This window comes from Myxocyprinus asiaticus, chromosome 11, assembly GCF_019703515.2.
Source record: "Myxocyprinus asiaticus isolate MX2 ecotype Aquarium Trade chromosome 11, UBuf_Myxa_2, whole genome shotgun sequence".
Lineage (NCBI taxonomy): Eukaryota > Metazoa > Chordata > Actinopteri > Cypriniformes > Catostomidae > Myxocyprinus > Myxocyprinus asiaticus.
The window spans coordinates 44,089,986-44,105,918 of NC_059354.1; the positions used below are offsets into that span (position 1 = coordinate 44,089,986).

The 15,933-nt window shown below is 37.0% G+C and overlaps 1 protein-coding gene across 2 annotated transcripts in view; it reads right to left on the reverse strand.

Moving 5' to 3' along the window:
* LOC127447914 (dual specificity calcium/calmodulin-dependent 3',5'-cyclic nucleotide phosphodiesterase 1A-like) overlaps positions 1-15,933 on the reverse strand; it is a 100,751-nt gene that overhangs the window by 71,127 nt on the left and 13,691 nt on the right. Inside the window, exon 1 of one of the 2 annotated variants that reach the window (XM_051710112.1) lies at positions 1,601-1,953. The exons of the other annotated variant lie outside the window; for it this stretch is intronic. Coding sequence (XP_051566072.1) covers positions 1,601-1,653 — 53 coding nt within the window. The 5' untranslated portion in view covers positions 1,654-1,953. Of the gene's footprint in view, positions 1-1,600; positions 1,954-15,933 lie in introns of those variants that run through there. 2 annotated transcript variants of the gene reach the window in all.

The following is a 15,933-nucleotide window of genomic DNA, read 5'->3' on the forward strand; positions in this document are numbered from 1 at the left end:
CATCCCTAATTCGAACCCAGGTGTGCACCAAAAGTGCTAGTGTGAAAGCACCCTGAGACAAATTTAAGACCTCTTCTAAAACTATAGAGGAGACACATGTGAGACTACAGGGTCATTTTCTCAGGAGAAACATCTGAGAAGGAGACTTCAGCCATAGTCTCCAATTGCTCTCCATCTGATCTCATTGCTGTCTAGGAGAAACAACAGACATTTAAGGTATAGGTCACCCAAACATTTAAATAAATTCATTATTTATTTACTCACCTTCATACTGTTCAACACCCAAATTACTTCTTTGATGGCACACAAAAAGAGCAGAAGGTTAGCCTCAGTCACTATTCAAGTTAATTGCATTTTTATTTTCTATTCAATGAAAGTGAATGGTGACTGAGACTAAACTTTGTGGGGTTTGAGGGTGATTACATGATGACAGAATTTAGATTTTAACAGAACTTAAATATAAATAAATAAAATAATAACATAAATAACATAAGAATAGCAAATAAATACATAAAAATAAATAAGCTCATTTGTGATTTCTTTCTGGATTTCTTTTCTTCAGGGACTGTGCCACAAATTTACGATATGTACAATGAATTTGCTGGCAATATAACATTTCAGCAACACTGTAAATATTGCAGTCATTTTAATGCACTTTATATTTGGCTATTACATTTTCTAATGACCATGTTCATCCATTATGATGATGTTTGAATTGTGTCTCTGATTTAATCTTCAATAGCAGAGATGGAGTCAGAGTTGGCAAGTTTGATTCATTTCTGTGAATCAGTTCAAACCCACTTCAGTACATCTGTTCAAAACTCTGATTCAACGATTCCTTAATCTTTCAAACATTTTCACAGGTATCTTCAAAAAAGACCCTATATGGTATTTGTAAATAATTTAAAGTAAAAATATAAGTAGATACTCAATGTAGGTAAAAAATTTCAGCTTATTCCCATGAGAAAAACATATTACCATACTGTATAAGATGTGATTTTTCTATCTTGCAGGCATACACATAGAATTAATGTTAAAAAAAGCAACCGCCAACTTTTTACAGAGTCAACTTGTCAAACTTCTAAACTTCAAAAGAGTGTGTTATATTACTCTATTATTACATCGGCCCATAAAAAGATTTCTTCTAAAACTCTAGAGGAGCCACATGTAAGATTAGGGTTATTTTCTCTGGCAAAACATCTAGGAAACACAAGACTATTCCATTTATGTTATACCCTTGCTTTCTAGGAGAAACAACTGAGGTATTAAAGAGATCTCATTTGTGAATTTCCACTACAAATGCAAGACTGCCACAGCAACAAGAGCGCTAAATTTCTACTGAGGTACAAGTACACAAGTCAAACTTCTAAACTCCAAAAGAGAGTGTTATACTGTATTACTTATTATTGGTACATATACAGTATATTAAAAGATCTCTACTTTTAGAGAAGATTACTTTGCAGGACACTTCCAGCAAACACCACAAACTACAAATTACACAAGACAAACTTCAAAAGAGAGTGTTCCCTGACAAAGAATATCACAAAATAGCCACATATTCAAGTGGATCAGGAAGTCTCCAGAGTTCCCGTTCTCCTACCTGAAGATAGGTCCATGGAGAAGCTTCCTTCTGATGGTCACATTCTCATCCATTTAAAAGCACGAGTCCAGAGAGCGTGAGGGCAGAGCTTTGAGCTCAAGCTTCAGTCAAACTGTCCCCAGCTGCTCCTCACATCGCCGTCTGTGCTATGCCCAATCCAGACTCTCTCTCTCTCTCTCTCTCTCTCTTACTCAGTGATGACCCAGTGAAAAAGGCCATGGAGGCCACATCACAGAAAAGTGCAAACTAAGGCACAAACACCAAACACTAAACTTGGAAAGCACCAGGCACCTGCTGGAGCTCCAGTTTGCACTGGTGTTGAATTCAGTGTATACAGTGTATACTAGAGCAGCTTCATATCTCTCAGCTCTGTCCCTCATGCAAACACTCTAAAAAAGAAAAGCTTCCTCATGCATGCCTCCTCTCCTAGTCATGTCCCGTACGCCCCACTCTATTACAGAAAAGCTGTTGAGCATGCAAATTAACATTGGTGGACAAGACCGGGTCCAAAAAAGAAGGGCTGGAGCCATGACAGGAAACAGTAATTATATGACAATCTGGCTTTCGTTAAGTGTGATGTCTGGACAAAGTTATGCGATGCAGAGCGAGTTGTTGTTTTGAAGGAAGGTGTAAGTTTCAAAGGGTTTCCATCTAAGAGCAATCATATTGTCCTTGATCTTTTGAGATAAAGACTTTGTTGTGGGCTAAAGAAACTCGTTCAGTGGAAGGTGTGTTCAAGTGAGAACTTGTGTTGTTTCAGTGCTAAATTACATATGAGCTACAATAAAGAGGCTCCTCTCATAGCGCTCATGAACGCACAATGGATGTCAAGATTTTTGCTGAAAAATTACTTAAATTCTGGGTTGTTTCTTATCAAAATCTATCATATGCCTTCGGAAGACTTAGAATATGATGCACAAGTCACATGGACTATACTAGTCATTATCTACTGCCATTGTATTGACAAGACAGAGGGCTATGTCCTTTTGTGTTACACATAAGAAAGCAAAGTCATATGGGTTTGAAACAACATAAGGGTGAGTAAAGGATACATAAATTTCATTTTTGGGTAAACTATTGCCTTCAGTTCTGAAAAGAAAATTATAACATAAACCAAATTCCCTATGGAAAGACTGACATAAGTAAAGCACTACAAACCCATCAAGTATGCATCGGGGGTGGCTGCATAAGTCTAAAACATTATTTTATATTTTGGAGAAATAATCAGACATTGTTAAGATATGACAAATTCAATGAGGAGCTCATTCAACCAAAAAAGAAAATAAATAATCAAAACGGCCAATAAAATCCTGGCATGTCACATAAAAAAATAGACACGAGTGGAGAGAAAGACCAAAGTGTCCTAATAAGGCAGTAGACACACATAGAAGCCAAAAATATAAGCACTAGGACATTGATGAGCTAAGGAGGAATACTATAGGCCAAAATATCTTTAACTATTTAATAACTTCATCCTGTAAAATGTTCATACATAATTAAAATGAAAAGAAAACAAGCACCAAATTGTCAGTATGTGCTTCTAATAACATTTCACTACACAGGTTTCCAGCTTTATGAAGATTTTACATTTATAAATATTTTTCAGTTGAAAAATCACTTGAACTGATCAGTTGAGCACATTTCTATTTTTGCGAATCAATTCAAATTGTATGTTTAAATGAACTAACAACTTCAAAACTCTGATCAATCGATTCATCATGATTGTGTCATCACACAAAAAAATCTTTCAGTTTTTCGAAATAAATAATAATAATAATAAATGTCAAAATGAATTAATTCATAAATTGAAAATACATTTATCATTAAATAGGTGTATTGAAGTCATTGTATTTTTGAATAAGTTAATATATTCAAAAACTATTTTAAATTGTGTAATGTTTATCAAAATTAAATGAATAAAACTTAAAATATATCATTTTTTATTTCAATAAAACTTTTCAAAATATTTCATTTTTATTTTTAGTTTTAAAAGATTAAAGATCAAATTTAAAAATGAAAGGTTACTCATGGAATATGGCTATGAAATTGAAATGCATAAATCTTAAAATTATTTTTTGAGTATATATCCAGACAAAAAAATAACAACTTTAAGAAACATCTGCAGTTTTCAAAATAACATCAATACACTGCTTAATGCCTTCAACTAAGTACTGTATATTTCATACTGGTTTTTGAAACAGTACAGGATAACATGCAGTAAATGATTGAGACCTAACCTACAACAAGCCTTTTTGTTCTTTTTTTAAGAAGGCCAGAATGGAAATATGAACATAGATTTACCGCAATGTGGAAAATACTTCCACAGCAAATTTAAAATGTCATCCAAGCATCACTTGTGTTCTGAAAATGTTAATGCTATGGTATACTATACAGTGGCCCCCAAAAAACTTTTGGACACTTTAGTCACACATAAAAATGCCTGAACACCAATGCATTAGATAACTGGTTTGATTATTTCTACATAATGCTGTAGTGAGAATCATACTGACACCAAACTAAATGAACTGGGCCTCACACAAGACACCAAAGTATGTGGTGATTTTTGATCACCTGTCAGTTAAGTGCGTATGCGAGTATGAATATCAAACAGCCCCTCCCTCCATCTTCGGGGCACCAGCTTAGAAGTTTCACCTTAACAGTATAAAACAAAAATTATCCAAACGGACCATTCAACAACTTAGAAACATGTAAATTGGTGTGAGTTGGTCAACCGAATAGTCTGAAGGATTTGTGAGATTCAGCCTAACCCTTTGGAGCTCTTCCGTGTCATCAACACAAGAAACACACAGTTGTTATAAAATTAGTTTTATTTACAAAAAGATACACAAGAATAACTAACAAAACTACAAATGGTACTAACATGTAATAATCTTTTCTTACACAGAACAACCTGCTAGACAGCAACCATTCTGGCTTCAAAAGCAGATACTCTAAAGAGACTGCCCTGCTGTCAGTTACTGAAGCTCTGAGACTGACGAGAGCAGCATCCAAATCATCTGTACTCATCCTGCTGTATCTGTCTGCTGCTTTCAACACAGTAAACCACCAGATTCTCCTGTCAACCATCACAACAAAGGGCATCACAGGAACCGCTCTCCACTGGTTCAAGTCTTACCTCACAGGTAGGTCTTTCAGGGTGTCTTGGAAGGGAGAGGTGTCTAAGTCTCACCAAACAGCTACCAGGGTGCCTCAGGGTTCAGTGCTTGGACCAGTCCTCTTCTCCATATACATGTCATCACTGGGATCCGCCATTCAGGCACATGGCTTTTCCTATCACTGCTATGCTGATGACACAACTCTACTTCTCATTCCAGCCTGATGATCCAACGGTAGTGGCCCGGATCTCAGCCTGCCTAGCAGACATTTCGTGTTCGATGAAAGATCACCACCTCCAACTAAACCTTGCCAAGATAGAGCTGCTCGTGCTTCCAGCGAGCCCAGCAATTCATCACAACTTCACCATTCAGCTAGGCTCATCAACGATTACAGCATCCAGGACAGCCAGAAATCTTGAGTTGTGTTTGACGATCAGTTGAACTTCACAGACCACATTGCAAGGACTGCCCAATCATGCAGATTTGCCTTGTACAACATTAGAAAGATCAGGCCCTTCCTATCGGAGCATGCTACTCAACTCCTCATCCAAGCTCTTGATCTATCCAGACTGGATTATTGCAATGCTCTTCTGGCAGGCCTTCCAGCATATACTGTCAAACCTCTGCAATTGATCCTGAATTCGGCAGCGAGAGTGGTCTTTAACGAGCCCAAGAGAGTGCACATCACGCCTCTCTTTATCAAACTGCTCTGGCTGCCAATGGTTGCTCGCGTTAAGTTCAAGGCATTGGTGCTTGCTTACAGAACAACCACTAGCTCTGCACCCCACTATCTAAACTCACTACTTCAGACTTATGTTCCCTCCTGAAACATGCATTCTACAGGTGAACGGCATCTCGTGGTGCCATCTCAGAGGCACAAAATCACTGTCCCGGACCTTTACCTTGACTGTTCCCCGCTGGTGGAATTACCTGCCTTATTCCACCCGAGCGGCTGTGTCTTTAGGCTCTTTCAAAAAAATAGCTAGACACATCTTTTTCTTGAACACCTAACCCATTCATACTAACACACTACCTTCATGTTCTTTAAAAAAAAAAAAAGGAAACTTTCCTTGCTAAGTGTACCGCTCTAAGCTATGTGAGACTTGTATTACAGCACTTATTATATTGTTGCCCTTTTGTTGGATGAATCGCTTCTATTGTTCTCCTCATTTGTAAGTCACTTTGGATAAAAGCGTCTGCTAAATGAATAAATGTAAATATGTTAAAGAATAATATAAATTAATAGGTCAATAAAAGTGCAAAGGATGGAAAGATGCAAGTGGTTGAATTGGATGGCAAAGAATGACTTATCTTATGAAAGATAAATTGCTGTTTCTCTGTTATTAATAAGGTGAAAAACTTATTCCTAATTAAACAAATAACACAATGGTTATATGCAAGACATTTGATACACAGGTTATGCATTCAAAAGAACATTAGAAAATCATAAACTGATAGTATACACTAATGCCAAGGTCTCTGGAAAGAGGTTTAGTAGTGATATTTACGTTCAGCTTGATCGAGCCATGAGTTTGTTGATAGCAACATCTTCCACTGGCAGTTTGGGGCCACATTACAGTGGGAAGGAGCTGGATTCCATTTCAACAGCCTTGGATGCGAAGGAGCTGAGGAATGCTGGTCTCCTGGAAGCACCGAGAGAGTTCTTGCAATCTGGAGCACTCAGATATACAGCCCTTATGTCGGCGCAAGCTTCTTTATCTGGAACACGCACATGTATGAAATTTGAAGAGAAGGTTTGCTCACCAGAGCTGAACCTTGTTGCTGCAATTATCTCCCTGGTATGGGAATACCGAACTTGCCGTTGCTATATTCTCTTGGTACTTGGTCAATCTTCTACTCTCTCTCTCTCTCTCTCTATTTCTCTCTCTTCCTCTCCATGTGAAGCAGAGACTTAGCATAAAGGTGGTTTGTATTTTGTTACATCTTCTACCACTCGGGCCAGAGATTCAGAATGGAGTTGATCAGTTACAGTCTCCTTGAGAGACTCAGAATGAAGGTTTCATTTTCTGTTTTCTCTCATTTTTCTCAGGTGCATTTGATGTCATTGCATTTGACATTGCATATTCTTTTATGGCCTCCTTGCTTGCCAGCCAGAAACACAGAATGTTGATTATTATTCTGTCATTACCTCTCTCCCTCGTGGATTGAGACCACAACGTAGATGTGTAATCCTGTCAGTGTCTCACTGGATGGTAGACGCAGGATATTCAAGATATTTTGTATTCTGTTGGCATCTCTCCTCGGTGAGCGAGACGAGAACAAAGGAGTGGCTGTTGTAAGGATGCTTTATACCTTCCTGATGAGGAGGAGATTTCAGTTTGGTGCCTTCCTGTTTCATGGTTATGACTGGCTGCTTACATCAGAGGGGGACCACACAGTGTGGCTCACCCTCCCTTCTCTCTGTGCAACTCATTTGCATTCAAGGTTCAGAAGTGTCTTTAAAGTTTTATCTATGCATTGTTCATTTTCCAAACCTCTTTAAAAATACTTTTGGCATTTTTCTGAGAACATAGAGACCAAGGTCCTGCCACAATCCAATCAAAATGGAGCCACTCTGCTTGACAATTAGGGAGGGGCTCTGCCATAAACTGGCTCCAGGAATGCCATCTGGTCCAATTGGTCACCACAATGCAAAGACATTCATGCATTTTGAAGTGCGTCTTAAAGAGTCCAAATAATTTTTGGGGCTACACATATTATTCTACCTTCTGCAGAAAAGTCTGCATAGGAAAAGTAGCCTATGAAGGGATAAAAAATGGATGAGTGTAACACCAAATGAAAGCCCCCAGCCACTGTATCTATAGCAACAGACTTCACAATCCAGGATACAGCATATTCAAAAGGACAACACAACCTTAAAGGATTTTATTTATTTCCATAGAGGCAATGTTAAAAGCACAAAAGTAGAGGTTACTCTGTATCCCTTGGGTACCACACCAGAGATGGTATGTGTCAATAATATTGAGTTTAATGTATGTTTTTTGCATGCAAGATATTAAGATAAATGAGTGTTGGAACATGTGCTTCAGTCAAATCCAACCTAATCTCTGATGCCCTCCTCATGATAACAGACAAAGGTCATCACCATCCAGCATCAGATACTTGAGAGTATCACAATAAGACTAGTCTCGCATAGTCAGACGTTTGACTATTGCCGAAAAGTCGGGTCCACGTTGCAGTTTATTTATTTTTTTCTTTTCCTTTTGTGTATACATCAGACTGATCTCACAGTGCAATCAGAAACAGAACGTCGATTTTTATTTAGCTAAAATTGGTCTGCACCTGCCAAAATGTGAAACACTAACTCCAGTGGCCAAAGTAAATGTTTTTTGGAGTTTTGGCACTTGTGTGCTCCATTTTCTAGGTGAAATGTCCATAGAGGGGTGCCCAAAGCGAGTTGTGAAACGAGTTGTTTCAAGCTGTACAAGATGTAATACAGTGAAGAGGAACACATGTTTATAAACCATACCGCCCGGTGCCCAAACCCCAAACCTAAACATCAGTGGAGTAAAAATTCAATTTTAGAGAGAAAAATACAACCTCTGAATCACACTCATCACTCATTATGTCAACACAATTACTTCCTGGTTTCAACGAGGGATCCGAACAAGGGTCTCCAACTCTGCTAATGCAACGTGATCCGGTCAAACCACAGGGGATGTAAAAAAACACTGAAGCCAATGCAAAAATGTCTGATGATGTATGCCACTTGTCGGTGAGTTGGCATTAAAGTGACCGATCCTAGGGTACCTATTTTACAGGATACACAACATGCCGACTTCCCATGTGATCATATTGGTTTACATACCATTTAGGGGCGGATTTATCAGAAACAAATTATATCACAATTACAGAACAGTGTGTAAAAACTGATTCTTATAATTGCATTGCAGTGTCAGTCAGTGATTGGTTGTACAGAAAAGAAGAAATTAGAGGAAATGTGTGTAGACCTTGTTATCAGAATTTATGTCTGTCCAAAAGTAATAAGAACTGATTATTTTAGACTCAAAACACTACGAGGAATAAACAGTTTTGCTCATAAATATTTAGTTAACCTTTAACAAAGTACCCTAAACAAAAATCTGAAAATTTTTCAGAGATGTGATGCCAGTAACATGGAAAACTGAATTGAAATGAATTCAAAATACTAAATTTCAGTAAATACAGTATTTCCTGTATTCAGTATGCAACCTGTTCATTGACAAAGTTTTTTTTTTTTACAAATGTAGACATATTTCAGTGTTGATTTCTATTTACTTGAACATTACATTTTTTTTTTTTTTTAAATTTGGCATGCCCAATTCCCACTGCTTACTAGGTCCTTGTGGTAGCTCGGTTACTCACCTCAATCCAGGTGGCAGAGGACAAGTCTAAGTTGCCTTTTCTGAGATAGTCAGCCCACGCATCTTGTGTCACGTGGCTCGCCGTGCATGACACTGCGGAGACTCATAGCATGTGGAGGCTCATGCTATTCTCCAAGATCTACACACAACTTACCACGCGCCCCATTGAGCGCGAGAACCACTAATCGTGACCATGTGACTCTACCCTCCCTAGCAACCGGACCAATTTGGTTGCTTTGGAAACCAGGCTGGAGTCACTTGTGACTCGAACTCGTGACTCCAGGGGTGGTAGTCAGCGTCAATACTCGCTGAGCTACCCAGGCCCCGAACGTTACATTCATAAATAGTATCTGTCATGTTTCATAGATCAGCACAGATAAAGGCATCTTCAAATAAACAATTACTTTAACAGAATCCTATTTCATTGAAGTATACGAACATACCATACGTCACTAAATCTATATTTCTAACTAAGTCTTTTAAAATGCTTTCAGGATTTTGTATCTACATTTTCTTCATTAACATCAGGTAGAACACGCATTGCACTACAAGTTTTGCTTTTGGTATCTAGGCAACAAACTGCTGCTGTTTTCTTCACATTTTTGTTCTGAAAAGACTCCCATCATCTTATGATAAACAACATTTATGCCATAATACAAATGCACTCTTCAATGAATGTCTTGCTATTGTATTTCAAAACAGTCTAGACATGTGTCAATAATCTCAATAAAAAAAAAAAAAAAAAAAAAAAAACAGAGACAGTATGAGTATTGTATTTCTCTCTTCACTAATGCATAAATGTGTCAAAATCTAACAAATTTGCGACCTCCCATTTAAAAATGCTACAATGTGACTACATTCTCCACCGGGGCCGGATGTTGGCATGGGCAGAGGTGGGCTGAGCCCACCCAATCCAGCATTAGGCAAACACGACATTAAACAAAATATAAAAAAATGTATAGGGATGTTCCGATACCATTTTGTTTGAGAACGAGTACGCTACTTTTTTTTAGTACTTGCCGATACCAAGTCCGATACCTGTTTTTTTTCTGAACTCAATATCAGCAGTTTATTTCAATTTTATCATCAAAATTGTGTTTAAATAAATACATTTAAACTTTAATCAATTATAACAATACATTTTCAACATGATATTGAATTTTTTTTATCAAATGAAGTGATTTTATACAGAACCTCACAGCACAATCCTAAATACAACATAGGAGTTATTTTTGTTAAAGTGCTGCATAATAGAGCATCACAGATGCGAGATATTGCTTAAATATAACACAGTTACTATTGATTTATTATTATTATTAGTAGTAGTTGTAGTATAACAGTGAATATTACATAACTATACAGTAGTGATCTATTTATGTCATACTTTTTTCATTTAAATTGAGCTTTTATATTGGTGGAGCTTTTATTTTGAAGTGTTTCTGTGTCATTAGACCAAGGAGCTCTGACGTAATGACGGCAGATTCCCAATCCAGAAAAGCAGGTCGCTATGTGAATCGCAGTGATTATCGAATCAGGGGTGTAAGTACAGGGAGGGCAGGGTGGGCAGCTGCCCTAGGGCCCGGGGTGAGCAACAGTTGAGCAAAAGGAACCATAAAAACAACCGCAGGCCTGACGGACGATGAAAATTTACCGCGGCCCCCCAAGGAAGAGGCCCATCAGGTTCTTTGCACTGGGCCCTGTAATATCCAAGTTACGTCACTGCGCAAAATGGTATATTGTTTGCGATCATGGCTTGAATACAGTAGAGTTTTGCGGGATGCGTACTTCTGTTTCCCCTCTTGTACTGTAAGTTTGGTTTTGCTAACAAGAGAAATGCTGTTTTCACCTCACTTTATTTACAGTGCTGTGATAGTTTGTTGTTCTGCACATTAAACTACTTTTTTTTTTTTTTTTTGTCATGAAAATGCTTACATGGCATTAAAAAAATTAATAACAAATGTCTAAAAAAAAATTATCTATCTAGATGTATATTGACCTAAATTACTTCTCTATATCTACTATATAGATGACATCTCACGGATGTAACATAAATCATAAAGTGTACTATATTTCATGTGTACTATGTTTCATCAGACAATGGTGCTGTTGGAACTATGAATGAATGAGCAAGAGTGACTTATAAAAAATAACCTTTGGAAATGAATGAATAAATAAATAAAGGCATCACCAGAGGTTTCGCAAATGATGAACTGGAGTTTACATGGAGACATTAAAATACTGCATTGACGCACTGTCCTTTATTTTTAAAGTAAGAAGCTGTTTCTCTTAATAGAGCCTCGTAAGATTCTGCATATACAACACAGGGCAACAAGTGAATGATGTAATTACTTTATTTCTATAAATGTTTTTGTTACAAAACCATCCTATATTTACACATTTAGCTGTAAATCCTCTGCTTGTGTGACTATTAATAACCCCACACCACAACATTATGGTGTTATTCTCTTTTTAGTTATTTACCTTGTGGCTAATGACATTGGAACTTCTTACAGGAAATATGACACCTTGCTTACTCCACATTGCAAAATAAAGTAGATTTTGGTGGAGGAAAACGCTGTTGAGAGGTATAAACGTAGAAAAATCAATGTGTTTTTAAGCAAAAATGTATTAGTGTTGATGTGGCCTTAGACTAATGAACAATATAGCTTGGTGAAAAAATTATCTGATTTAAAAAAAAAAAAAAAAAAAAAAAAAAAAAATGTACTTAACATTGGTGTATTTTCTCATATTGCTGTTTCTGCCATTTTATAAAAGCAAAAAGCCATGGTTTACAGGTTTTACACTGCAAAAAAACCTAATTTATTAACCATTTTTTTGTTTTGTTTTCTAGTAAAAATATCAGATAAGATACAAGATACATTTACTGAAACAAAATTGCATAATATATTAAGACTTGTTTTTCAGAGAATGCTTTTTTTTTTTTTTTTTTAATAAACCATACTGAATTATATAACATTTATGCTAAAAGAGCATCTGTTTCCTATTATGCCATATTAAAATCACTGTAATGCAAAGCCTCTTTATTATATTGATCCTAAAGGCATGTAAAACATGTGTGATTTAGGTACTTGAGATTACTCAAAACATTGCCATCGTGCAAAACTGGCAAAAAAAAAAAAAAAAAAAAGCAATAAAACGCTACACTGCAAAATAAAAACAGTCAACCTGCAGTTTCAAAAGCCATGGCACTGCGATGTGATTTGTGCATAACCTAAATCAAAACAATGTTGTGCTGTGCTAGTGCAAATAAATGGCAGAACTGTTATAGTGGGGCAGTAGAACACAGTGTAGCACAGGATCTGAGAAAGCAGGGCGTAGGTTTAATTAGCAGGCGGAGGCTAACATGCTGATAATTAGCTTGTCTGCAGTGTATTCTGTTTAGACTGAGCCACTGCTGAAAGCCTTCGGGAACCATGAATCATTCCCCGCAGGGGTCTCAGGAAAACATCACTCAAGCCCCTTTTACATTGCTCCTGCCATTATGAGGCTAAAGAGTGCTGCTATTGGTAACAGCCCTTTTGATCAAATTCCTTAGATGATGATATTATGAGAACTGTGACATTTAAAGTAAGAATGGAACGTCCTATTTAAAAAGTTGCGCACACATAAAATAAATTCATCACTCCAATCGAAAATGGCACTACATTCAATGCAAGGACATTTTGAAGGCTGTTCAAAAATGTGTTTCTCTGTGCTAATGGACTTAATGGCTTTTGATTGAACATTGATTGATAGGAAAATTATCTTATTAGCATCTCAAGTTAAGAAAATATTAGCTGTCAATTCTTGAATTTGAATTACTCATCTTTCAAGCACCATTTTGATATGATCAGACTTTGAACTTGAAATGAAAGGGGCATATAACATAACTTCTCATAGGAAAAAAGAAAAATCACAAATGAGGTCTCTTTGATGTTTCAGTTGTTTTTCTGAGATTAAATGGAGTGTAAATAGATCCTTTTGCTGAGGTCTCCTTTTTCTCCAGAAAAAAAAGCCTCCAGTAAACTCACGTTTCTGCCAGAGTTTTAGAAGTGATTTCAAATCTTTTCAAATTGGCATCAGATTTAACCAGCCTGATCTCCTGAAAATTACGGGAACATGGCAAAATGTTTGCAAAAAGAAATTATGTGCTTTCTTTTACGTTTTGCTGCAGTTTCCCAGTGAAATGTCCAGCAGGGGGGCACTGAAAGCTAATAAAATTGTGTCGTAATCAGACGAGGTTAAGGAGAATGTTAGATGGAGGTTATAATGAGTAATATAAGTAAAATATATATATATATATATTTCTATATTCATATTCATATAAACAAAATCTAACATAAAACAAAGGTAATTGAGTAAACACAAAATACAGTTTTTAAATGATAATGTTATTTATTGAAGCAAAAAAGATATCCAATACCAACTGGGCCTGTGTGAAAAAGTATTTTAGTAGTTACTAAACCCCAAATATATGAAACTCTATAAATTCATAATGGGGTTCATCTGGACTAGACAAACTCAGGCCTGATTACTGCCAGACCTGTTCAATCAAATCAACACCAAAATAGAACTTTTTCAGCAGCATGAAGATGGCTAAAAGCTCTCACCCAGTAGCACACTATGCCAAGTTTGAAAGAAATTCTTTAAATGATGAGGAAAAAGGTGATTGAAATACATCAGTCTGGGAAGGGTTACAAAGCTATTTCAAAGGCTCTGGGACTCCAAAGAACCACAGTGAGAGCCATTATCTCCAAATGGAGAAAACTTGGCACAGTAGTGAACCTTCCCAGAAGTGGCCGACCTTCCAAAATTCCTCCAAGAACACAACATCGACTCATCCAGGAAGTCTCAAAAAAGCCAAGGACAACATCCAAGGAAGTGCAGGCCTCTCTCGCATCAATAAAGGTCACTGTCCATGACTTCACTATCACAAAGACACTGGCCAAAAATGCCATTCATGTAAGAGTGGCGAGGCGAAAACCACTGCTAACCCAGAGGAACATAAAGTCTTGTTTAAATTTTGCCAAAACACACCTTGATGATCCTCAAAACTTTTGGGAGAATGTTCTGTGAACTGATGAGTCGAAAGTGGAACTGTTTGGAAGGCAGGGGTCCCGTTACATCTGGCATAAATCAAACAAAGAATTCCACAAAAAGAACATCATAACTACGGTCAAGCATGGTGGTGGTAGTGTGATGGTGTGGGGATGCTTTGCTGCTTCAGGGCCAAGGCGACTTCCAATAATTGAAGGAAACATGAATTCTGCTCTCTACCAGAAAATCCTAAAGGAGAAGATCCAGTCATCAGCTATGGTAGGACCTTAAATGAGTAATTCATGCCCGAAAACCCTCCAATGTGGCTGAACTAAAGCAGTTCTGCAAAGAAGAGTGTGCCAAAATTCCACCACAGTGTTGTAAAAGACGATAATCTCCAGTTATCGGAATCATTTGGTTGCAGTTGTTGCTGCTAAAGGTGGCGCAACCAGCTATTAAGTTTAAGGGGGCAGTTCGTTTTTCACGAGGGTGATAAAGGTGTTGGATAACTTTTTTGCTTCAATAAAAATATATATATATATTTGAAAATAAAATTGAAGAAATCAGGAAGGGGGCAAAAACTTTGTCACAGCACTGTGTATATATATATCTGTAGCCCTATATATATTAGGTCAAGATTTGGCCCCTGGTCCCCTTGCATGCTAAGCAAAATCGGTCACTAGACAGATCACTAGACTAACATGTCTTACTCTTATATAAAAATAAATAAATAAAAAAGTTGTTATTGTTAGCTCAAATTAGACAAAGTATCTAATAAACAAACACGTGAGGGGAGTAACATGTCTAGAACTTAGTGAATGACTGGCATTTGAATTCAGCACTTTTCTTCACAGAATGTGTGTGGGCTTGCTCACAGCTATGTACTAAAAGCAAGTTATAAAATAATTTCAAGGCAGACCATTGAAAAGACAGTGGGCATTTTTGACTTTTTGATTGGTGCTCTCAACATGAGGTGATGTATTGATATTTTTTGTAAATACATTTTTCTTGTTTCGCAACAATCACAAAATGGCTTCAAAGCCTGCTTAAGAAAGAAGGGATTTAGTTGTAGGCTGAAATCATTAGATTCCCTGGGCATTCACTGAGTGAATGTAAGAAAATGGTAACTGCATTGATACACTTTCATTTTCAGGCAAATTGTTTTTCTGGGAGCTGCTCTCTCTCCAGGCCATGATCTAATCATGTCAAAGTCGGGCAGCCCTATTTAACAAGTCAACATCAGGAAGATACAAAACACGAAGTACTAGAGGTAAAAATAATGAAGAGCAGAGGGGGACAAAATGATACAAGCAAGGACAAATGCCGTAAATTGCTCTCAGGAAATTTGCTTAGATCACTGGATGGCTTCTAAATACGGATACAGATAACTATCCTACAGACCTTTTGTTCTGGGTGCACACATGGCACAAGAGATTCAAGCTCTGGTATTCCAGCTCACTAAACCAATTATTCAACTGCCCACTAAATAAAACTGCACTAACTCTCATGATTCTCTATGTCTACCCATGTTTTTTTCTAATTTACGACAATGCCAACTTTCCGGCTTTAGTAAACACATAAAGAAAAAAGTAAATGCCAATGAAGTTTTTGCTTTACGACAAAATTTAACATTAGGCATCAAGTAACGACTCAGCACACTAACTACATTTTATATTTTTCAAAAGTAAAATGTCTTCAAAATCAACCACTGAAACATATTTTTATTAACATGAACTGAATAATCCAAATAATAAGCAAAAGTATTGACATGACATTTGCTGAATTGGAAAATTGACAAATTAGGTTTCTAAATTTC